Raw genomic sequence first — 26,925 nt, forward strand, 5'->3', positions numbered from 1 at the left:
TTTTTATATCATGAAAAAGGACGAAGGAGTGTATCAATTTTGTTGTCCAACGAGCTTGACCTATAAGGCTCAACTCACACTCACGCGACTCAGGTCGAGCAGAGACTCGACTCTAGTCGAGAGCATGTGTTTTCAAATGGTGACAGTCGCGGAGACTAGAGTCGACTGATCTGAGTGTCACCATTTGGAAACACATGCTCTCGACTAAAGTCGAGTCTCTTCTCAACCTGAGTCGCGTAAGTGTGAGTTGAGCCTAAAAAGGTTCGAAGAATTCATGTTCCAAATTCGAAGCTGATTGATCTATTTTCTCTAAAGTAATATTTTAGAGAATACAAACAGACAGAATACGACGTTGGCCTTCAGTAAGTCAAAAGTGAGAACTCGCTAACGCTCGTACAACTACTACTACTACTACTACTACTACTACTACTACTATACTACTACTACTACTACTGTATTGTGTTGATGCATGAAATGACCTGATTGTGGATTGTAGACGTACTCGTCAACAGCATTGAAAAATCTGAAACGAAATGAACAACATTAATTTTATGAGTTTTGTGGCAATATGATTTCTATCAAGTGATTAGAAAAGGATTGAGTGCATTTGGAAAATGTTGTTCAAGTAGCCTATTGTTAGAAACAATATCCACTACATTACTTTCCACAATCAATATAAATGTTTTTCTTTAATCATGTTCTCAATGATCCCATGTTGTTACAAACTTGTTCAATTGTAATTCATTTCTGATAGCTTCCAACACTGAATAAGGATGAAAGAATAACAAGACAGAAGTTGAAAAAATTAAACATATCAAAAGAGGAAAATATGAGCTAATAAGATCAATTAAGTTCCTGGAGTGGTTTTCTCTATTGTAACTTTCCTTTGAACCAGGGCAACTTGTTCTTTTTAAATCTGCATGTTCATTTGTTTGTGAATTAAACGCTTTGAGTGTTTCATGTGTTTAACAATTAGAGATGTGAATCACAGAGTTTCATAACATACCAAAACCAAGTACTTAAAAATTATCATCAATTGGGAATTCCTTCCATTGAGCTTAACAGCATTTTGTACATGAATATTATGTTGTTAAAATGCAGTCAAACAAGTTTGTCTGTCGGAGGGTGGAGGGTGCAATGACATTGTGATCACACAACCCGATGCGCTCCTTTGCTTTTTCGACGCCGAAATTGAAACCTCAGTGGGAGGTGAACAGAATTGAATTACCTAAGATTTCTCCTCTACTTACTAGTCAGCTGAATGTTTCATTTTTGTTTTATTACAACTCCTCATCATCATCATCATCATCGTCATCGTCGTCCGTCTGAGACCCTTTCAGGATCTACTGCCAACTTCACATACTTGAAATTAATTTGTGGTCTACCAGAAAAAGCCTACAACGCGAAACATACGCTGTCATCGAGGGAAGGGCCGGGACTAACCCTTTTCTGGGCTAGCTGCGGCGGCAGAAAGAGATGGAGAAGTCAACTCAGAGCGCTTGTCTAAGAAACGGCATCCCCATTTGTCATAACACAGCATGATGACGGCCAGCCTCCCCCCACCCCTCTCCTAACAGCTGATTCTTACACGTCGCGTATAAATCTATTTCCACCTTCTCACGAACCACTATTGTTGTGCGCCGTGTGATATCGGCAGCACACAGCTCACAAGACACAGATTAATCACAATTAGGGGTGTGATATACTGGTTTCAGATTTTACTTTATAATGAACGGTGATAATAGCAGGAAAGATAAAACTATTCCCAGCCTACCCCCTCCCGCCACACGCATTTCCAGATGACCACACAACTGATACTAAAGAGAACAGCTATCAAGATTGAATATAGTATGAGCAAACAAAAGAGTTGGAATTATGAACGTTATTTCTTCGATTGTTTCGGGAATTGAATTACAGAAGTTTCTTAACAATAGTCCTGGAGAAACGCTATTTAGAATATTGAAAGATGAATAATTTTGACACATCATGTAGCCAACTGGTAGGTAATGCGTCATTATCCAGTTAGCAAAAGTATTTTCTCACGGTAGTAGCACCAATTGACAACCATATAATGTTTTTTCGATTATATTATGTTATCTCTACAAAGCGAACCATTTTTACTGTAAACTAAACCAGTGTAGGCCTACATTCTTACACGCCATGAATACACTCGGCTAATTTTATTCGAATTTCAACAATCCATGAGGAGTCATGAACTCAGCTGTTTGCAATTATCAGGATGTTTGCGATTAGCGTACAGACTTGGCGAATCTCTGTTTGAGAAAAGATCGTGTGATGCGTGGCGCATAAGTCTGTAGGAAGCTTTGTTGACTTGCGATAAAATATAAAGTGTTACTGAATATAAAATACTTCGGAGTGTGAGAGATCTTTGAATGGAAGGCTTGAAAGAATGAATTGAAACTGGAATATACATTGGGGTAGTTGAGAAGTAAGCTGTTAGTAGATTGTAGAAAAACTGAACGTCACAGTACTACAATAAAGAAAATAATGTGGAAAAAATAAAAAAATAGACAGTGATTTGGAGTGAGAAAAAAGCTAACTAGTGGGCGATGACTGCCTTAAAACTGAATAAGCAAGAACGATAGGAGCCAGTAATAATTGCTGACGACTGGTACTGTAGAATAAATTTGGTTAGCACAGAATACCTCAGTCCGTTCCCTACAGTCGAAATTTATGCGTTTGCCCATTCCAATTATTGAAGCTAAATGCCCCACCATCCGCCACCACTAATAAATAATCACAACTTTTATTTGCTGCTCATAGCACAACCTTCGATCACACACGCTTGCACGCACGCACCCAACGCGCATTCGCGTACAAACATCACCTGTCAAAAAACAAAAAGCTGCAGATCTGACGCTCCAGTCACCAAATAAATAATAATGAATTAATTTCTAGTGTTACGAATGAATTAGATTCTGTGGAGGTTGTTTGCTTTCAACAGAATAACTCATATTGGCGCTTTTGTACACTACAGACTATACTATTCGTTCTGCTTTAGGTCACGAGAAAATAATGCGAATTCCACACGAGACTGATATATGTGCTCCAATCTCACACTATCATAATTTTCAACAGAGGAACGAGGAACTATAATTGGGATACCATTCACTGGATTGTTCTCCAACATAAACTCTCCAACAAAAGTGATCCATTGAGCTTGCATAATTTATTTTAGTAGGTGATTTTTCATATGATGTTTATGATGCCGAGGCAAGAATGAATGTAAGCAAGGTGTGACAAGTGGGCTAAATCATTTATGCCACGGTCGGATTAGTTACTGAATTAAAAGCATTCAATTTTGAGGCCTAATGTTATGAGAAAGTTAATCCTGAGGCTAGTTTTCACAGTTAGAAATTATTTGATATCAAGTTCCATCAGTTGATTCCTAGGAGATTTCCCTATTTATATTTTTTAGTCTATAGAATTTATGGACATGTTATATCCCCAATCATAAATGTAACCAACTGTTCACATTATATTATATTCAACTTGTTATTACGTTCTTAGATTCATTCACTCAATGTTTATATTCCATTCAATTACAAAGTCTTCATACTCTCTCTCTCTCTCTCTCTCTCTCTCTCTCTCTCTCTCTCTCTCTCTCTCTCTATTAGTTTTTCATTATTTCATTATTTTCAAAGATATAATAGGATATGAAGCTAGCTAAATTTGTTAACTATACCTAGATAATGAAACATATTTTATTTCGTTACTAATTCGTAATAATAATAATTTTTGACAAAGGAAAATATAGATGGACTTGATTTACTGTAAAAGAATTCAAACATCATGATACGAGACAGATGAATTCGTTCTTCAATGCATAGCCTACATGTACAATGTACTGTATCTAAGAGAGACAAAATATTGGAAATGAGCAATGTATTTGAAAAATATCGTAGAGTAAGCTACTTTTTCGCTCCCTCCCAAATAATTTTATGAACTTTCTATGAATAAATCAACTTATATTGATAAATAAATATTCAAGTACAAATATATTAATTGATAATAGAACAGTACAAAAATATAAAAGTAATAGATCGAATTTCTACAATTAGTTATGGAATAAAATCTTTATAATCACATCGTAACAGCATCTGAATGCATACGAACATGCAAAACAAGTCATGAAGAATCAAATCTGATTAACTTGTATAAGAGTAGAATGTTTTATCTTAAACTGCGTATGACCGATGTTTCCTACTACTCGAGACCTGTATACTCTCTACTCTTGATTTTAATAAAGAGAAAATTCAATAAATCACTACCGGCTGTTAAATAAATGGAAGTGAGACTGTCAAATCATTTGAGGGAGAGAGTAGAACATTTGAGGGTCTGAAGAATTGTCAGTTTCCTTACATTGGTCTTAAGACCAGTAATTTTTCCTTAAAATTCACGCATAAGACATTTTTTAATAAAATAAAACTGGCTGCTACGAGTAAGGAAGTGAGACAAGCAGATTACTTGAGAGATAGACAAATACATCAGCAGAAATTGGACAATAGTTTGTGCAGAAATAGAGTAGAAACGGTTGTCAATGGACGAAGAGATTCGCAACAGTCGGTTAGCAATATGGATGGGCCTTCTGGCCTGAGGCTCCATTCACCAATTTCAAGTAACAGATTGGCTGGCATGAGTAACGTTAGATGACAAGCACATCGGTGAAGTAGCCGCTTCTAAAGGTGGACTTGCGATTCGTAACGCCGGCCGATCTCCCGTTTAGCGCTTAGCTGCCTGAATGAGCAGGCAGGCACCCTTCGCGTTTAATGTCGTGTGAAATCGAAATATTATTTATTTGTTCGGATAGGGATCAGACTGCGGTCTTCAAATAACGCCTCGTCGCAGAGAATGGACCTAATAAGCTGTTCATTTATTGTGAGTTATAGCCGGTCGAGATCGCGCCTTAAGCCACCCCCTTCTCTTCCCCCTCCACGCACTATCTTCGTACCCCAATATCAACCCACTTGCATGCAGTGCCATAGCTCGCCGTCCAGCTAATCGAGTGCACTTTATTGGCAAGTGAAGCACAGTACTGATGTCTTGCCATTAGTGCAAACGATCTGGAATAGCCAGAAATTTCTAGTGGGAAGCAGACCCATCAAAAAACCTCTACCACATGGACATAATAATGGAAATGTCTCTGATTACTTTAAATAGACTGGAAGAGACACGTTTCCAAGCTATAACGTTGTCAAAAAATATTGTCAAGTGGAGTATACTTAACTTATGGGAAAGAAGACAGTTCGAAATCAATTCTAGGAGCTTGACTATAATAATAAAATTAAAACATTATTTTATACGGATTCAACAACTGCAAGGATAGTTTGTGATTTCTTAATCTAAAGATAGTCAGATTCGTTTCCAATGAAAATATTACAATAAAATATTTGCAGCATTACCGTAACCTTATTACTTATTAAATATAACCATTTCGAATAACATTTCAAGAATCTCAACTCTGTGTTTGAAAAATTATATTCAACTCGCAATGTCCTATGGCATTTGTAACGAAAATACTAAGCCGTCATTCTGCAGAAAAAAGTATTTGCCTTTTACTTATTTTTAATGGGGAAGGTATTGGAATCACCCATTCATCAACAGTTTTATTTCATTCATAATATCACATATTGTAAAAACACTTCACTTGAATGGGCTACTTTTGTACAAATTAATAAAAACAATATAAAAACCTTGTAGTACCCTTTATTATTAAAAAATTTAAAAAATGGTTGTTGAATGTTGCAATACTGGCCATTGATAGTACTCGCAATTGTAACGATACATCTAATGTGGATCTTACCAAACTTCATTGTAATTTTAAACTGCATAAATGGAAGAATAATCTTTCTATGCAGTCCACAAACTATGTTCAAGATGGCAGAAAATCGTACAGCGGCTTATAAATGTGCAGTCACCAATGCAAATGGGTTATCATGATAAACGATAGAACACAGAAGAAAAAGAAACGTGAATATAAGTAAAAGAGGATGCAGATGAGTTGCAGAAGCAGAAGATTGGAGGGTTATGTTTCATTAGAACACAGAAATGCATCATATAACTCCTCCATCATGCTTCATTGTTTTGCCTGCTGGGAGGTTACACTATTCTATTGAACACGAACGCTATGCGTATGCGTTAGAATGTGCGTTGAGCAGTGAGCATCCTACGCAACGCAACGCATTACACTCTTAAAACAGCAACCTAATGTTCCCCCCCCACTCCTCCCATTTCATGGGATAAACAACGAACAATACCATTCCTAGTTTGAGATCTTATAAAATATGCAGGTTGTTTGTTTACTATGTTGCGATAATATCGCCCGATGGCCCGCTACCCAAACAAAACTGAAATTTGTTAAGTTTCAATTTATAGTTGCTAGGAGTAGACTACACAGGCAGAAAAGAAACGTAGGGGCTAGTCAACTAGGCTGAGATATTATGATAACACTGCCTAGTGCCTAGAGAAACCGTTTTCTATTCTACTGAACACATAACTTACAGACCAAACTCGGTGTCAGAGATTAGATTGATCACTCAAAATTAAACTGTTATTTAAAACTTGTCCTTTTACTAATAATTCAATAAAATATACAAACAGATGAACACATACTATCAGATAAGCTGAAATTTTATGAAACGATTATCATTATTGAGGTTCTGACAGCACAATTTTGAAGATGGAGAGAGTTGAAACACACAATCAGAATACACCACGCAGCAAACAAACTACTAAAGCTACATCCTAATTGACCGAGCGAAGTGACGTCTAAGATTTAAGTCGACGGTTTGGCGTTTCTCTTAATGTTAAAATGTTTTAATGTTTATATGTTGCGCATTTACGGCGAAACGCGGTAATAGGTTTTCATGAAATTTGATAGGTATGTTCCTTTTTAAATTGCGCGTCGACGTATATACAAGGTTTTTGGAAATTTTGCATTTCAAGGATAATATAAAAGGAAAAAAGAAGCCTCATTCATACGCCAATATTAGAGTAAAAATCACACTATAGAATTATTCATCATAAATCAGCTGTCGAGTGGATTATAAATCGCATGCCATGACGCATGCAATTCAATATCTCAATGTAACATGGTAAAAAATCAGCAGCTGTGTAGACTATAAATTGCATGCCTCATTGAATTCAATTTTTATGCACTATTAAATAGGATGCAAAGAACTTATAACAGCTTGTCTGGGCGCCTAGATGTCTTCTGGTTTTCTTGCTCTAAATTCCAGAAAGCGTTATATGATAATTTTATCTTGTGTAAGCATGATCTGATCAAATAAATAGTTGGTGTATCAGTGTGGATGTGCATATGGTTTGGGACGTCGTTCAATTATAAATGTTATTAATTCTATTGATAAAATTTTTGTTCATTATTTGTTATTAAATTCTCTAATGTTTATAAGTTCTGGAATTTTGAATTCTTAATTTGTTTTATTTTTACTTTTTTTCATAAGTATTTGAAATCTTTGTATTTTTAATTTTTGAATTGGGAGGTATTTTTGTTGTTTGTATTTTTTATTATTGCATAAGTTCATATTATTTTTATTTTTTCATTTGTATATGTACAATTTTTATTGTTAAGGAGTCATATTTGGGGAAACACGTTGTCTCCATTGTGAATAAATAAATAAATGAACTAGCCTATTGATTGCGTGCAATAACGCATGCAATTAATAACTAAAATAATTTAGTATTGTCTCTCGAACTTTCTCTGCTTTGAACTTGGGCTGTCCTGTTGCCAGTATGTCTTGAAGGAGATTAGCTTCTGATGTTAGCATTTTTGATACACCAACCCCAACAGCCATAAGCTGTTTTCACACCGATATCTCGCCGACACGACATACAGACAGGATTTACTCTGATGGACAGTATAAGAGGAGGCTGCGGTTTATAACTGCGCGAGGTCTACTGTTCACAGAACTACTAGATTAAAAAATGATAGTGAAGTAATCAAAGCAAAATTTCTCATGAATACTGTTTATGAATAATATTTCATGGATTCACGTTTCATACAAATTGAAGGTCCTCTAAAAAGTAAGAAAGCAGCCGAAATTCATCTCACAATTCACGTCCATAATATGGCATCAAGTACGTGGTAGTTCCTCCTGGATTGAAGGACTTGAAAATTTTATTGATACAGGCCTCCAAAATCTTAAAACCTATTTGAATGGAATCATGCAGATGTGATATTTTAAAAAGTATCAACTTCTAGTACAGTACTTTGGATAATTTATTTGTAAAATTTCAAATTCTAAAATGACTAGTTCAACTTCAACAATGAGTATTAATGAGTATAACCTTCAGTATTCATTATCAATGAAACAAAATTCATTATATATTTACTAAAATGTTAGAGGAAAACTACTAAACTACAGTGCATGAATAAAAAATAAAACGAATTATCCACTTACTGCTTGACTGAATTCAAACTTGGAACCATATGTCCTTGGCACATCACTTTCTTGTACTTGATGGCTCTCTTGCGATATTCCTGCAAAGCAAAGTGCAAATAAAATTTGATTGAATTTTTAATTCAGGTTCAATTGAATATCAATGAATTTGGTGAAATTATATGTTAATTCATGTTCATAACTGAAGTGAAATGTCATGGGACTAATGCTTCATGGAGTTTCTCTAATTTAAGATAATTTTTAGTATATGATTACCTAGAATTACATTTTTACATCTCTATATCGATTAATAAATAAATTAATTCTGCAAAGAAAAATACAAGTTAAATTCTGCCCTAGGTCAAGTTGTTGATTCAAGAGCGAGCATTTTAAACAAGAAAAGTTTGAACATAATCAATTTTTCAATTAATTTTTTTGACTCAGTAAGAAATCAAATCAATTTATTTTCCATTTTTACAATATATACAGAGCATGAAATTACTATAATCACTGGAACAATTACCATATAACTAAAAAATCACAATCGTACCCTGAAGAACATTACCAAAAATCAAATATACATGGAAAATAATCCCAAGGGTACAAAAACCTGTTTGGGCAGAAAAAACTACTTAACATAAAAAATGAGTGTTACATTTTACAAAGCAAATTGAGAAAGAGTAAAAAAAACTAAAAAGACAAGAAAAAAGGAAAAAGAACTTCAGTATCAGTTTAACATTATTGAAATACTAACAATATTACACTATAAACAATAACATTACAAACTAAAAAAAAAATGTCGCGCTTACCAGTTGTAAAAAAGTATACTACTGTGCAGGCCTGCAGTTCAAACAATATTTTCATAATAACCAGAAACATCTTCATGAATTTCTTTTTAATTGAATATAATTATTGTTTTATAGCGTTATTTGGTTCTACTGCTTAATAATTACTTGATTGATAATTTTCGTTATGACTGGGATGATTTTGGAAATTGAAATTACTTACAGAAATATCATTGTATCGGTCAGTGTTAGTGAGGTCTATGATTAATCCCAGATTAGGAACAATTTTCACCAAGTCTTCGACGGTAAACCTGGAACAAATGAATCAAAAATAATAACATTAATTATAGCATGATTTAAAAACCAAGTTTGAATAACACCTCTCCCTCGATGACTAGAAAAAGGAAATTGAAATTTATGGAATAGGGCCTATTCTGATATATTAATTTGTAGGTATGAATTATTACATTATAAATTCAAAAGAAAGTCTTAATCCTCAAAAAATTTCTTCCATGAGGGTCAAAAAATACTTGAGAGCCTTGTATCTTCTTGAATACTGTGAATAGGTGTTATCGAGTAATTATGACACAAGAATAGTTTCTAAAATATACTAGCCTAATAACAATGGTGCACGAGGGGTAGACCTATTGTATCAATAAAAATAAGAAAATAAACTGTTCTGAGGTTGAACGGGATGCATTGATGTCATTTAAAAGAAAATACTGACAGTATAAATTGAATCTCACTATGAAAGGGTAGTTTATTGAATAAGACATTAGCTAAATGATTACTACAGAAAACCTACTCTAGATATCAAAGGTGTATGATATTTTTGACGAAGGCAAGATGGAGTTCTAATGGATCACGTTTTAGTAAATTAGTATGTAAAAACACGGGGAATGTAGGAAGTGTTTCAAAAATTCATCTACGTTCTATCGATAATACCCATAAATAATTTCTTCATTCAGAAGATAGCGTTTTTGTAGATAATAATGATAAATGGAGAGAAATAGGTTACGTGGGAGGAGATAGACTGAAAGCTCATTAGATTAGATCTCAGGTCTACTTGGCCAGTATCATAGAATTGAAAACAATTTGTGGGGATACAAGACGTTTCAAAACAACGACCTCCACGTAAACAGATAGGTACTTTCTCATCACTAATCACAGAACTACAAAGTATTACAGTTATAATTTATGACAATTGGCCCCCCAATATTCTAACAGCCAAATGAATATCATTTAAAAAAATGTTTTTAGGAGTTTATCCTAGAAATAACAATGATAGATTTTACTTTTCATAGCATACATTGTTTATTATGGCTAGATGTGAGAGACTATTTGTTTTGTTTTGAATCAAGATATTTTAAAAATTCATAAAAGTACTAGAAATACCATGATGATATTCTACATCTAAAAACATTCAATATTTTCATTTAATGAATAATATTTATCTAAAGATATATTTGAATCAACATTGAATACTAATTCAGACTAAAATTCATTATCTTTAAAACTAAAATTGATACATTGATTCTATGAATTGATGACAAAAAAATGCGAATATCTAACGCTATGATAGGCTCAACACTAACTGAATTTTTGCCGGTTTCTTAATCATGTCGAGATGGTTATGAATGATCTTCCTATTACTATTGATGATAATGACGGTACATTTATTCTTTGAGAATAGAACTGGAAATATTTATCCACGTTCAGTTGGATTCTATAAAGTCGAAGAGTCATACTAGAACATTACAGTTGTTCAGAGTATCCCGTTTAAGGATTCAACAATGATAGTTATTACCAAATTACATGGATATTAGTTGTAGTAAGAGGTTCACACCAGTATTACACTAAGAAATGCCATGAATTTCACCGTGAAGAGATGGAAGTTGTACTCGCTTAGTACACAGTAGGCGAGCAATGCATGAGTACAAGTTGACTTCAAATTGAAAAATAATCAGCGGAACGAGAACGTCGATTAATTGAATTTAGAAGTACATTCTACAAGAATAAATGGGTCGAGTATCTCATAATAAGTACCAATAACTCAGTGATATAATGGTGGTGCATAGCAGTACCTGCTCTATAATAAGGATCGACATATTTTTTAGTATGCACTATGTAACAACTTCGAATTTCTTTGTAGGATAGCTCCCAAAAATAAGCAACACTACTTTTCCAATATGGGTAGCCTACATTTCTCATTATCTTGGAACTAGTTTCACTTCAAACTAAACCTTTGGAGAATTTATAATCTATCATTGAAATCGGATTAAAACGATCTCAAAGGGTTATTTAAAACAGTCTTGAATCTATTCATTCATTTCTCAAATAATAAAAAATGGTAAAGTGCATGTTTTTTCACCTGTTATTACTCATTTAAGGTGCCCATTACAAAGCTAGCATGTGAAACGTGTTGTTTGTTGATAGCTCAGTTGTTGATTAATGATTAAATAGATGAGTGCTCCAACACAAGCTACAACGAACAATCCACAGAGTGCATAGAATATAGTTTACACTTTGAAAAGCTCCTTAAATTTGATGAAGTTCAAAACATGAATATGAATGAAGACTGACAGTATTTTGTCAGCACAGCAATGCTCATAAAGGGTTGAAAGGAGGATATCATATGAGTAGGAAGACATCTAGACATGGCCAGAGTGCATCTCATAACAATCGTGTCAACGTCTTATGAAAAGCATGAAAGGGAAGGTGTTTTTACTGAACGCCCATCTGCCTTGAAAGGTGTCGGCTCGAGTGTAATAAAAGGGGGACGCAGCCATCGCCATCATGCCTTGGTGTGGATGACCAGCATCAAAGAATTCGTCTGTTAATTACGAGAGGGTGGAAACTGAAAAGATGTCTGACTGCAATTAAGCCTGTATGTATATGTGAGGGGATGGCATTTAATGAAGGTATGTTGACCGGTCTAATATCCCGGATCATCTTCGTTGAAAAAATTGTACCCATTCTACTATCCAGGAATTCGATTCCCATATGACCATCTCATAGCCTTTGGATCAACTTCGTTAAAAACGTGTACTTCCCTCCAGCAATTCTATATAAGCACCTCTACCAAAGACGTGTCTATTACAGCTAAATCAGTTGCGACCGACAGCTCCTTTCAGATTTGAATGATTAAAACTGTTGAAAGTCCTAGTTGATATTATTTTCTAATTAGAACACCACTACCTTCACTACAGTATTCAATTGGACAATACAATAAACATTTCACTATGATCACTAAACAAAGCGGAAACTGCCTACATTATAGAGCCACTTCACAAAGTACAATCGTTACGAGCACAAAATTGAAAAATAGCTAACCATCTGAAAACCAATAAATGTTTTGCAAAATGTATGTGAAATACGGAAAGGCCAAAATCAGATACCTGGAATAAGCTACTGCCTATTACAATAACTTAAATCATTGAGAGAGCCCAACTCCAAACTGGTCTATTCTCATTTTTAAAATTCGAAACGGAGCTTCAGTGTAATAAGGTACCTGTCATTTATCTAACCTGTGGGTCAAGACAATACTTTACAATTGCAGAAGGTTCACCTTATTGTTACCACAAACAGATGGAAACTTATCACTCCAGCACTCAGTTAATTTCCCTGAAGCATTACCTGAGTCTTGGGGGTCCTCTTACAAGGGTGGAAAAGACGCAACCTAAATAGTTGTCGTTCTGTAACGCGCAATGAAAACCGACCGGAGTATCGTCGCGTCTATTCCGCCAGTACAGTTGGGGCCTCAGGAGACCTAGAACTCTAGAACGATGTAATCTGAATGTAGGAGCCATATTCACGGTGTAAACGTAAAACGAATGCATTTACACGGTGAACTGGGATAACGCATCATATAAAGTGGGTTTGGGTGACGAGTGACCGACCGACCGACCAGCTGGTAGCGAAGAGCATTCTTCAACGTGTGAGGTGCCCCCATTTGTATTCATAAGGGAAGGCCCACAATTTATTGTTTTCCCCTTTCCGTCTTCATACTTTCACTCATTCGATATCCACGCTTGGAAGAAGGCGAGAAGGAAGAGGGAATGTCGAAGACAGCGAGGCCTAGGTGATAACGAGTGCTGGAAGAAACCCCTAATTGGAATTTTACAAGCGGCCGCGCTCACGAGGGTAATCGACCTCTAGCTATTCTAAATGATCGGCTCGCAACGATTTTCGGATATCAGAAGAGACCAACCTATACTGTGGGCCTACTTCCACATACCTTTTTAGCCTATTAAGAAGTATGGTATAGCTTTACTTGTTTCTTCAATAATTATCTAACGATGCATCTTATTAAAATTCCAAACAAAATACTTTTGGTGAAAATTTAAAAAAAAAATCACATTGGTGGCTAGGAAACTCTTAGCCTGGCCACTAACGGTAAAAATAATTTAACCTCAAATAGAGCAGCGAAGAAAAAATAAACATAAAAAATTGGAGACACAAAAACCTAACCTCAGAAAATTTTGCTCGAAGCCTTTCGCTGAGATGACATAATAATGTATCATGTCATGTGTATCATGCATGTCCTACCGTTAGTGACCAGCTTTAGGCTAGCCGCATATTGAGACGCAACGCGACGTAACGTGAGTCTGATTCTTTATTATATTATTAATATAGTATGATCATACTATAATGTTCGCTTTGGAACGAAGCTAGCACATGTGAACATTATAGTATGATCAGCTTCAACACATCTAGCAGACTTGCGTCGCGTCTCAATTGGCGACAAGCCTTACAGCAAGGACGTATTTTATGATATCCAAGTGTCCAGCAAACTAAGGATAACATTGATAATTCTATCTCGTGAAGTAATTTTTCAAGGGTGAATATTTTTATTTGAACTATTTTATTTTTGACAATTCACAGCACTTCATTTTTCAACCTCAATATCATATTTGATTTTTATATTCCCTCTTTTGCGATTTTTACATTTTCTAATTCTCTGCTTCCATTTCAGTATAATTCCCAACACTGGCTTGTCCTTGCCACTATAGTATTTTTTGTAGTATAGTCCAGTCACTATATACATTGGTGCATGCAATTTATATTGTAGTTCTGAAATCCAGAACCAATTTCTTCATGCAAAATTTCCTTGTGCTAGATACAGGATGGCCCAAAAACCTCGGATTTTCGGCTCATTTTCCAGTTTTCAGATATTTCTGCCAAATCTCGTAATCGGACAGAAAAATTTGCTCTCGCCTTTTTTTTAGATTATAAAACTCTGAATAAAATTAGATCATTCGGAACTCTCTATCTCCAATGAGTACTGAGTTATGATTTTTCAAAAATGAGTGAAATTTGAAGAAAAAATAAATTTTGATTAATTTTAGTTTTTGAGCAACAATATCTTCCGATTGTTACCATTTAGATGAATTAAAAATCCCTGTGGGCGTATTTTTGTGCTCTATAATCTGAGATCAGGTAGAGCGCTCTATCTCATATAGATTTCCAGGTACACCTGACAACAATGCTCCATGTATTGTGAATAACACCTAATTTTCAGCTTCAACCATCATCACCTCACATTGATATTCCGCACAATGACATAAGTTCATGAGATTATGTTTATCAGAATCACCCGTTAGATGCACTTCATTTCAGTATTTCCTAGTGTAGAGGCGCGCTTAAAGACACCTCAAGGATCAACATTTCAAACACTTATAACTTTCGACATAATGCTCAGATTTCATCGTACTACACTTCATTCTTCTCGGCTCGTCATGGCGGTTCAAAATCATGCATAAGTCGAATTCGGTCGAAAAATGGAAAATTTATTGTTGAGTGTACTTAAGCCCATATTCCAATACAAAAAAAGGCCAATTTCTATATTCAAAGCTGCATGTCTTGTGAAATACTTCTGATAAAATTTCCAAATCTAGTGAGGATGTGAAAATTGTCCCCCTCTACCCACTCCAATAAATAATACTTTCGATTCCAATACAATTCGAAAGTTACAGAAGATTTTTAAAATGGCGATTTAAGTTTTTACATTTTTTCCGTGAATTTACTGTTGATCAAGAGTTTCTAAAACGAGTCTGATACATCATAGAAACTCACGATTGATTCCAAATTGTAGATAAATTCATCCTCTACGAGCTCAGTTGCCTAAAATCCATCTTGGATCGCTTTTCTCTATCATAGAACAGCCAAAACCGTTAATATGAGAAAAATATCTAAAAATTCCGGGTTTTTTTCAACAATCAAATCTCACTTGATGAACATATTTTTTCATAAATCGTTTACAGCAGATGAAAGAGAAAATTCTATTGTACATTTCAAGATCAAGTAATGATTTTTATAATAAGGAGATACATAGCTTTAAAAATAGAAATTGGCCAATCTTTGTGTATTGGAATATGGGCTCAAGTACAATCAACAATAAATTTTCCATTTTTCCACCGAATTTGACTTATGATGCATGATTTTGAACCGCCTTGACGAGCCGAGAAGAATGAAGTGTAGTACGATGAAATCTGAGCATTGTGTCAAAAGTTCTAAGTGTTTGAAATTTTGATCCTTGAGGTGTCCTTAAGCGCGCCTCTACACTAGGAAATACTGAAATGAAGTGCATCTGACGGGTGATTCTGATAAACATAATCTCATGAAATTATGTAATTGTGCGGAATATCAATGTGAGGACAATGTCGTTGGTGATGATGGTTGAAGCTGAAAATTAGGTGTTTTTCACAATACAAGGAGCATTGTTGTCAGGTGTACCTGGAAATCTATATGAGATAGAGCGCTCTACCTGATCTCAGATTATAGGGAACAAAAATACGCCCAGAGGGATTTTAATTATACATCTAAATGGTGACAATCGGAAGATATTGTTGATCAAAAACTAAAATTCATCAAAATTTATTTTTTCTTCAAATTTCACTCATTTTTGAAAAATCATAACTCAGTACTCATTGCAGATAGAGAGTTCCGAATGATCTAATTTCATACAGAATTTTATAATCTGAAAATCTGGTGTGGCGCACTCACACAGTTTGCAATTGAATAATCACATTTCCTCGAATTTCGTGCTTATTTTCAATTTTAGGTGAAAATGTTACTGAACATTAATTGTAGAGATTTTCATGCTCAATCTTTTCCACTCGAATTTTTTTTTCAAATTGTATCTGAAGCCTGCTAATTGGGAATCTAAAATCAAACTTTGCATAGATGGGGTGGTGCTCCTGAAATTTTCACAGATTTGGGACTTGTGGCAGTTGATAGAGCTTATCAATGACTATTCAAGGTATAAATTTGATCGAAATCGTTGGATCCGTTTTCGAGAAAATCGCGAAAAACCCTGTTTTTGACAACATTTTCTCCATTTTAGCCGCCATCTTTATAATTGCATTTGATTTAAATTGTTCGTGTCGGATCCTTATATTGTAAGGACCTTAAGTTCCAAATTTCAATTCATTCCCTTAATTGGGAGATGAGATATCATGTACACAGACGCACATACACTCATACATACATACACACACACACACACACACACACCACACACACACAACACACACACACAACACACACACACACACACACACACACACACACACACCACACACACCACACACACACACACACCCACACACACACACACACACACACCACACACACACCACACACACACACACACACACACACACCACACACACACACAACACACACACCACACACACACACACACACACCACACACACACACACACACACACACACACACACAACACACACACACCACACACACACACACACACACCACACCACACACACCACACCACACACACACACACACACACACACACACACACACCACACACACACACACACACACACACACACCACACAACACACACACACACACACCACACACCACACACACACCACACACACACACAACACACACCACACACACACACACACACACACACACACACACACACACACACACACACACACACACACCACACACACACACACATACAGACCAATACCCAAAAACCACTTTCTTGGACTCAGGGGACCTTGAAACGTATAGAAATTTAGAAATTGGGGACCTTAATTTTTTTCGGTAAGCAATACTTTCCTTACCTATGGTAATAGGGCAAGGAAAGTAAAAAAAAGGCGAGAGCAAATTTTTCTGTCCGATTACGAGATTTGGCAGAAATATCTGAAAACTGGAAAATGAGCCGAAAATCCGAGGTTTTTGGGCCATCCTGTATCTAGCACAAGGAAATTTTGCATGAAGAAATTGGTTCTGGACTTCTTTTATGTACCCAAATAATATATTAAAAAATCAGAACTACAATATAAATTGCAAGCACACCCCCTTTTTATGTATATATTGACTGAACTAGTATTCACAGAACTTGTTGCTTGTAAATCTGTTCTATTACACATCCTACCTGAGAAACTGCTATGCTTTTATAGTGTTGTCTACTATACTCTATACAACGCTTTTTCACAGGATCTACAGAAAACATTGGGAATCGATGCTTCTGATGCACTTTTATCGGTTCGGTTTCCTGTCTGATAGGTAGGTCTACACCTATTCATTCTCTTCCCCTCATCATTAAACTTTCGATATCACACTTCTTATAACTACTGGCTGCTCTTCTGATCACTCATTTTTCACTCGCTATATTGTTTTTCTATTAACATAGTTAGATTTTTCTACTTTCCTAAATTTCTATACGTTTCAAGGTCCCCTGAGTCCAAAAATCTGGTGTGGCGCACTCACACAACTTTCCTTGCCGTTATGAAAATTGATCACCTGACGTTAGTGTTCCCGCGCATCTCAAGTCTACTATTCAAAGATCTGAGCCAGCTGGTGACAGGACAATAACGCTGGAGACATACGAGGTCTGCTATCTCTTCATAGTGAATGATTTAATAGAATCAACAGGACAATAACGCTGGAGACATACGAGGTCTGCTATCTCTTCATAGTGAATGATTTAATAGAATCAACAGTTGTGTGTGTGTGTGTGTGTGTGTGTGTGTGTGTGTGTGTGTGTGTGTGTGTGTGTGTGTGTGTGTGTGTGTGTGTGTGTGTGTGTGTGTGTATGAGTGTATGTGCGTCTGTGTACATGATATCTCATCTCCCAATTAAGGGAATGAATTGAAATTTGGAACTTAAATTTGGAATATAAGGATCCGACACGAACAATATTTCAATCAAATGCAATTAAAGATGGCGGCTAAAATGGAGAAAATGTTGTCAAAAACAGGGTTTTTCGCGATTTTCTCGAAAACGGATCCAACGATTTCGATCAAATTTATATCTTAAATAGTCATTGATAAGCTCTATCAACTGCCACAAGTCCCATATCTGTAAAAATTTCAGGAGCTCCACCCCATCTATGCAAAGTTTGATTTTAGATTCCCAATTAGCAGGCTTCAGATACAATTTGAACAAAAAAATTCGAGTGGAAAAGATTGAGCATGAAAATCTCTACAATTAATGTTCAGTAACATTTTCACCTAAAATTGAAAATAAGCACGAAATTCGAGAAAATGTGATTATTCAATTGCAAACTGTTGGCAACTGTTGATTCTATCTAATGATTCACTATGAAGAGATAGCAGACCTCGTATGTCTCCAGCGTTATTGTCCTGTCACCAGCTGGCTCAGATCTTTGAATAGTAGACTTGAGATGCGCTTGAACACTAGCGTCAGGTGATCAATTTTCATAACGGCAAGGAAAGTTGTGTGAGTGCGCCACACCAGATTTTTTATTTTCGTGCTCGTGCTCGATTCTGTTAGTTTCCTACTTAACTCTTGCATACCCAGTTTCCATTTGAAAACTGTCCTTCTTCAAAGAAATATTGCGAAATGCTGCAATACTAATAGCTGCAATTTAAATAATAATTTGAATACTAATAACAATTAGAATAACAATTTAAATACTAATTTAACTGCAATAGGTATTTTATTTTTGTGAAACTTGTGTTAAACATGTTGGTAGGTGTGAAGAGGAAAATATGCATAATATTGTGATAATATTGCTGTGGTTTGATGAGATTTTGAATATGATCGTATGCTCTAAGAGCTCTACTGACAAGGAATGATGAATCGGAGAATTCAACAAACAAAATTTGATAGCATGGTTAGAGTAGATCAGCGGAAATCTATTGATCTGAACTACAGGTCGGATTCAACGATAAGCCGGATTAGGGGGAGCCTGTTCAGTAAGGCTCTACTAGTTTTATTTATAGTAACTTTAGTCGAGGTCCCAACTAATAGACGCGAACAATTTTTTTTAAATTTGATTGTATGGTGAAAGATGTAGTGGTATTTCTCCATAATTGAAATAATAAGACGTTGATGTTGTCAATAACACTATATTTGTTAAAAATCAATTTAAATTACAGAGCCAGGTTTCATGTCAACACCTGCCACATCTTCAGCTGAACTGATGTTAAAGATTGTAATTGTTTCTATAATGTAATTCATTAAATGGGAAGCCACTCTTCGAACCCTGATAGCATACTTAATAAAGGTATCTAATATTGCAAAAATTGCATTATTCAGATTGTGTAAAATGTAAGCAATAAATATGTATTTGTACAAATGTGCTCAGATTGACGAATGCTTCAAATATTTGTCTGGAAATACTCCTTTTCTCATATTCATAGCAGCATCTTGTAGAAATAACAATGAAATGGCCACTTTTGTTGGTCACTAGCAGAACACATGCGCGTGGGACAGTAGATGCGTGCGTGAGTGTGTAAGAGAGAAGAAAAAGCATCAGTTGTATCAACAGAAATATCGGATGGTATTACGCCACAAGGACGACATAAAATAACTACTAATGGCTGTGCTCTTTCAACTGTCTGCTCTGTCTCAGAATAACTGGAAGTAGTGTTTACTACAACGGCACAATAAACTATTCAATCGAAATAATGCGGCAATTGGAAAATCGAAAATCCTCTGCCGCCGATGTCTAGAGGCAGAAAGAGAGCGAGGATGGGCAAGTATACTATTAACTGGCCCAACGGTAGGACGAGAAGGATAGGGAGCACACAGAGATGCCGTCAACTAGTACAAGACGTTTTATTCTTTCGGGAGGGATATTCACGATTAAACACGGCATATAAAAATCGGGAAACAAGAGTGAAAAAGCAATGAATAGAAATGAGACGGCGCCACTAACGCTTGCGTACATCCACATGTTGAACGGCACCCCTCGCTCTCAATGCTTGCATTAGAAGTAGGCTACTTGTGGAGGAAAGGAGTTATGTTTCACGCAGTGCTCAAATGATATATTCACATTTTTATTTTTTCAGCCTTGGAAATTGATAGCATGTGGGCAAGCAATAGCACATTTTTGAAAATCGGTAAATAGGGAGCATAAGACGTATTAATCAACAGATCTAACAAATCGAATATACAAACAATATAATCTGCACGTGAATGATAGTAGAAAGGAAGTTTCTATAGTTTAAGAATATTTTAAATATTGGAAATGGCAATCACATCTTCTACTTTGCCACTCAGTAATCAGTACCGAGATGGATAATGTTTGATGAGTTTTTTTTAATTGAACTCTACAAATTTTTCTATACTAGGTGAAACTTACCTATCTTGTGGTTCAATTTTTTGGTCGAAAGACTGAAACAAAAAAGAGAGAGAAATTACTCACTTGCCAAGCGTGATGTACACAGCAATTGTCATACAAACAGAGTGATAGACAACAGATAAAAATGAAAATATTATAATACATTATTCCCAGAACATGGAGACAGTTAAGAACAAAATAATAATTATAAAATCTGAATTAATCATTCGATCTCACTCTAACTGAAACGCAACTGAAATGCTAGAATCACCATACAGGAGAAACAAGAAAAGCTCAGACGATGATTGAAAGCACTCCTCATTTGAGAATTCATGAGCATTTAGAAACATACAATTTTTCTTAATAATTTGCATGGGAAATGAATGACCAACGATGGTGGTTTCTGTGAAAAGGGTTATTTAAACACTCCCCCCTCAATAATGAATCAATGGTAACTGGGTTAAATTCAATCTCTATGTACTAAAGTGGTATCTACTTAATTGATTGAGATTGTAACAGAAAACTAAGAAACGCAGATAAATTAAGGTAATTATAGATTTTATCCAAAAAAATATTTGTTGATTTCTACATAATAATTTATTCTAGAATACAATTAATAATATTTATTCTAAGTATTTAATGAATACTTAAAATGAGCAGAAAAGTGTTTATACTCTCTAGGATTCTATAATTAAAACTTTTCATGAGAAATGTAATTCACTCGATAAAGCATTAGCAGCACTCAGCATCAAACCAACGCGATCTCTAGGCATTGGTTTGTAACACATTTTGTCCAAGAATCTCTCCCTCCAGGTATCCTGCCTAACAAGGATGAAAAATTTGATGTGGCACGAGTCAACCCGGCAATAAGCTTTTGTGATACGCGCCTCCCTTGAATAATTTCCTGGTATAAAATATAGATTTTTGTTGCGAGAGTAGGGAATAGTCAACCAACCAGAAGTCCAAATGTATTCTCTGAAGTATTATTCAACACAAAGTAAGTATGATACGGTCGATTAGATTGCTTCCTTTTCTGTGCAGTTTGTGGGTTTTGCAGTGAAAAGGGCAGAAGTCTGGCATCACGTAAGCGGATATAATGATTTAATCAGCCAAGCGCAACCACAGTAGGGGTGCCGTACTCCACACATCTACAGATGTACGTCCATTTGACCAGATCTTCCATGAGACCAGGTGATATTCATCGAGGGTGGTCCACCCCTGACCACTGGACAATCCAAAATAATATAGTGAATTTCTGTACTTTCTAAAATTCAGAAGCCCACATTTTTAAAGGAATTTTCAAATTGGGTCTTGAAAACTCAGCCTTCAAAACTAGGCTGTTCAAAGTTCTCCTTCAAAAATTAAAAATAAGTTATTTCTACTGTACTTTCTTCAGAAAGTAAAACATTCTGCCTACCTTTCCTTCAGTTACTTGTTATTTTGTCTTTGTATGAAATTAAATATTTTATACATCCAAAAAATTGTACAAAACAAAATCTTATCATTAATACAAGAAGCAGAAAAATCAATATCTTATCCTAGAAACAGAGAAGTGTACAATAATGTAAACCAAGTGTCGATAAAATAATAATGTAGACCTACTGTTGTACGTGTTAGTTTTTACCAATTAAATGTATGGCCTCTCATTCTCCCCTTTAAAAGAAAAAAGAAATAAAAAAAAGAAAAATCCCATTCTCCCCTTTATTAGTAATTCGGTAACTCAACCTCCTTTGGGCGCAAATTAATCCAGTTAGAGAAAATGGACAGATATAAGTGGAACGAGTTTAAAACAAACTTGAAAATCAATGATTTGAAACTAATTGCAACCAACCAAATTTTTTCTTTTAATGCAACAAAGATAAGTGGATGAAGGTGTTGGTGGTTAGACAGTTATACCTGCAATATTTAACTCTGCAGACTCATTCTGAAATAATTTGTTGAATGCTAACCTGTAGGGCAGCAGCGCCACCGTTTAGTGGAGCTGTGGCGCCACACCCACGCCTGCTGCCATCTGTTTGCCACAACCACTTTATTCGCAAACAACACATCCTCCCACGACACACGGCCACCAAATACCAAAATATTGTCTAAATCCGTAATTTATTGCTTTTCATTGTCGATTCTGAGAAAATCTCTTACTTTTGTAACACAGGGAATATCGTTGTTTGATGATGATCTCACATCTAAAGCAAAATATGGATTAAGTCCAATGGAGGATTCTGACGCAAGTTGCAGGATTCTACATCAAAATTACTAAGCAACGTTCGAGTCAAAATTCACAAGAGAAGACACTCAGGAAATATTACGTATTATAATAGAGAATAGATAGCATAATATCTTTGCTAACTCATAGACATAGACTTTAGACTTATGACACCTTTTCTCTATGGTTATAATATACTGGAGGCGCCAGTGCATGATTCAAGAAAAAAAACAGTTGATTAGTGAGTTGTGGATATTGTAGATACATAATCCATCAAAGGAATAAAAAATAAAATCTAAGTACCCTTTTTAATGCGGAAAAGATGAAAAACTTGGAGGCAAAAGTGTTATTTCAAAAAATTTCTCACCTTCAAGAGCGGATATCTCAGAAACTGTGAGAGATATGGAAAATATGTAGAGGACAAAACTTGTTGGTAATTTTGTGAGCTTCAATTTTGCATAGTCATGAATGTTCATAAGATGCATAGTTTTCGAGATATACGCGAAAAATGAAAAAATGGTACTTTCAAACCACCCCCACCCCTTTAGCACAGGGGGTAGGGGTGAGGACTTTTGATATGTTAATCCTCTTACCATCCTTAAAAGAGCTGTGAAGTTGAAAATTGTGTTCCAAACTTTTCCCTCTATACTTTTATTTGAGTATTCGTTGCCTGGACTATTATAAAATCATATGAAATATCGGGGGACCGAGCTCTGCTCTGGAGTACAAAAGCATAGAAAATTTATTACGAAAGAGGAAATTATAATAGACTATTATTTATAGTTTATACAGAAAGGTTCTATCTAATCACAGTGGATTGAGATAATTGTCTCTCACAAACGCCCGCCCGGTTGCACAAAAGCCGGGATGAGACCTAGTGCAATCGAATTTTTATATTATAAACCTACCTATGTTCCAAAATTTCGTGAGAATCGTAGAGCCGTTTTCGAGATCCAGTGACATATGAACATAAATATAAACAGAAATTGCTCGTTTAATTGTATAGGATAGGATATACAAACACATGATCAAAAATAAGAAGCTTGCAATAGTTAAATGTAATTTTATTTATTTTCCAATCACTTGATAATGGTATTCTACAGCCGAAACATGTCGTGAATAAATAATTTAAAAAGGGTGCTTGGGTTTTAATTTATATTTATATTCAAAAGTAGCCCTAAAGAAAAAACGACAATTTGATGCCAAATCAACCTAACATAATCCATCAAGAATATAGAATATAGTATATTTAATAGTATATAGAAGATCTTCACATTTATATCGTGCGTGATTGGGAATACTTATACCAAAATAGTTTCCAATTATCATCATGATAATGGTAAACATATTATTAAGTTTCATTAATTACGGTACAAAAAGCATTATTATTTTTCAAATTTTGAAGTCTATATTGAAATGTTTATAATGCACTGTTTGTATAAATGACAATGAGTTGAATTGTATTATTAGTCAAGTATACTAAGTATTATTGTACTCATCAAGTAGTTTTCAAAGGGAATTCCATTAATTTTGTTTTTATCAACAAGATCTTTTCATTTCATTATATTTTTCAAAACAGATATTATGAATTGTATTCGACGAACCAGATTTTAAATAGCAGATTGTAGATAACAAGGAATCTCGTTTGAGTAGCAGTAGAATTAATTCTTCACCCACATATTTTCTGGAAGTATATCAGAGAATCCGATTAACGTGTATCAGGTTGCATTTGGTGGAATGCAGGCGTCTGCAATTCATAAATATTGCATTGGACAGGAGGCTGGAGGCTGGTTTCGCAAATTGGTGCGAAGCGACGGGACGTCCGCTGGCTGTTTGTTTTGGCGCCTTTTTTACGATTCGCCGCCAACGGGCTAGTGGCAAAATCGTTTATTATATTATTGTTTCGAGTGGAGGGTGGAGGCACCTGAAAGGAGCCGCGTGAAAGAAGGCATTAAAACTTATCTGGTATTTTGTCAATAGTGAATAAATTTGTGTCGGTCGGTCTCCCATCCTCAACTCGCCACTTTATTTATGACCGAATGTGATCTATGTGATGTGATGCTGGGTTGGGCCTTGGCCCCTTCGACCCCTGGGGCAGGCCGCCAATGCTATGCTATGCTCACAAGTCACAACCATCAATAGTCTTCCACCAGAATCATACTCTTATTATACATAAGTTTCTTTGAACTAATTGTTAACGCATAATCTAAATAGTTTTAAATTTCAATGCATTGCGGTAAAATAACACTACAAAATCAAGTTAAAAATGAAATAACTTAGCCTACCCTAGTTTTAAATACCTCAATATTTCTCCTGCATAAAATGGCTTAGTAGCCTAAAGTCATTTGACTGCAACCAGTCAGTCCTATCATAATATCATAGAGAAAATATAGCATAAGGAGATAGGTTCATGTTCCAAATTTTAAGCAGATTTTTGTTTGCTTAAGCCGATTACTGTCGACCATTTTCAATTATTGTATTGTCAATCATTGTCGTCTTCTCCCGATCATACATACAGTAATTGTATAATAATTATTATGATTTGTGGCTCTGTTAATAAATAAATTATTACTGTCTTGGCCGGGTGAGAGTTCATGAACGGCACATTATGAGAGACTACCAGCGTCACATAGCTTCACGAAAAAGAACTTCGTTGACAATCGGTATTAGCAGTAAAATTTGGAACATTAACGACCTATGCACGAAATTTATTGGCATTCCAAACATCACTACATTTCAAAAGCGTTGACAAGACGAGACAGATTACTAATAATTATAATTGTATTACTTAGTTGAATGATTATAGAATAGAAACTTTGATATTTGCATACTTCAGTTCATTTTGAATCGCCAAAGGCAAAAATCAAGCCCTCCTTTCTTAATTATTCTCACAGTTCATAAACGAGAAGTGAAAGCATCCACAAATATTTGCTTGTATTCCAAATGGCGCTAGGCTACCTGTGTATCCTGGATCCGTGAGGTTTTGAACCATCCTTACCATCCCACTTATTATTATGCGCTTTTAATTCTAACAAGCCTGTCACATTTCGGGCTAAGCGCATCCAGTATAATGCCTCGCTTTTTAATTACTAGACGTTTCCGAATAATTTTAATTATAACTTGACTGCAGGAAAACAGGACGCGTCAAGCTTTACGGCGAGAGAGAGAGAGAGGTATCAGAGGAGAAATATTACACAAAATAATCGGGTTTAATAATAAGTAAACTCTAGGATACGGTGGAGTTTGTATCAAGCTTGAAAAATCTCGTCCATCAAAAACATCGAGTAGGCCTACTACGCCCCGTGCTTGATACAGTCGGCTGTTAACCTAGCTTCTTCATATAATGCAGTAAAACTGTTAGCCAAATGGATTATTCATTGCGGTGTATTTTTTTAAATCTTTTCAGTTAATATTGTTATTTTCTTGAGAATATATCCTATGATTTTCTACACGAATAGAATTTTTAAAAAGAGTTCCACCATGTGCATGCAGCAGGTGAATTTATAAATTCATTATTAATAACATTAGAGTCCAAAAATATTTTTCATGCGAGTTTAGAAAAATCTATTTCAAGGATAACCGTTGACATTGATGGTATTATATTATAGAAGTTTATAGCGAAACAAGGGAGAGGTATGCTATTTGAACAAGCTTCCATTGAAACAATAAAAAAAATAAGTAGAACTGAAAACAGATTGAAAGCAGATCAAACAGAATGGAAACAATATGAAAAAATCAGATCAGAAAAAATAGGTATCCAATCTTATGAGAATATTCTGGAAAAAGAACCATATCTGGTTTAATCCACAGAATTGGTAGTAAAATATGAGATCACGCAAAGGTGTGGGTGAGACACGTTTCAAATTCTCACTAAACTCGAGGACCAAACTAATCAGGTCGACATTGAGTGTACTGCATCTAACACAATGATGTACCCAC

At 35.3% G+C, this 26,925-nt stretch overlaps 1 protein-coding gene across 4 annotated transcripts in view; it reads right to left on the reverse strand.

The window, feature by feature from the left end:
- The window catches only part of LOC111044543, a 106,612-nt gene that overhangs the window by 47,215 nt on the left and 32,472 nt on the right, over window positions 1–26,925 (reverse strand). For all 4 annotated transcript variants that reach the window (XM_039427205.1, XM_022329720.2, XM_039427203.1 and 1 more), the window contains 4 exons: window positions 20,805–20,836; window positions 9,429–9,516; window positions 8,442–8,521; window positions 480–523 (listed from right to left, as the gene is read on the reverse strand). In XM_039427205.1, coding sequence (XP_039283139.1) covers window positions 480–523; window positions 8,442–8,521; window positions 9,429–9,516; window positions 20,805–20,836 — 244 coding nt within the window. The remainder of the gene's footprint in view (window positions 1–479; window positions 524–8,441; window positions 8,522–9,428; window positions 9,517–20,804; window positions 20,837–26,925) is intronic.

Source organism: Nilaparvata lugens, chromosome 4 (assembly GCF_014356525.2).
Source record: "Nilaparvata lugens isolate BPH chromosome 4, ASM1435652v1, whole genome shotgun sequence".
NCBI classification, from domain to species: Eukaryota; Metazoa; Arthropoda; class Insecta; order Hemiptera; family Delphacidae; genus Nilaparvata; species Nilaparvata lugens.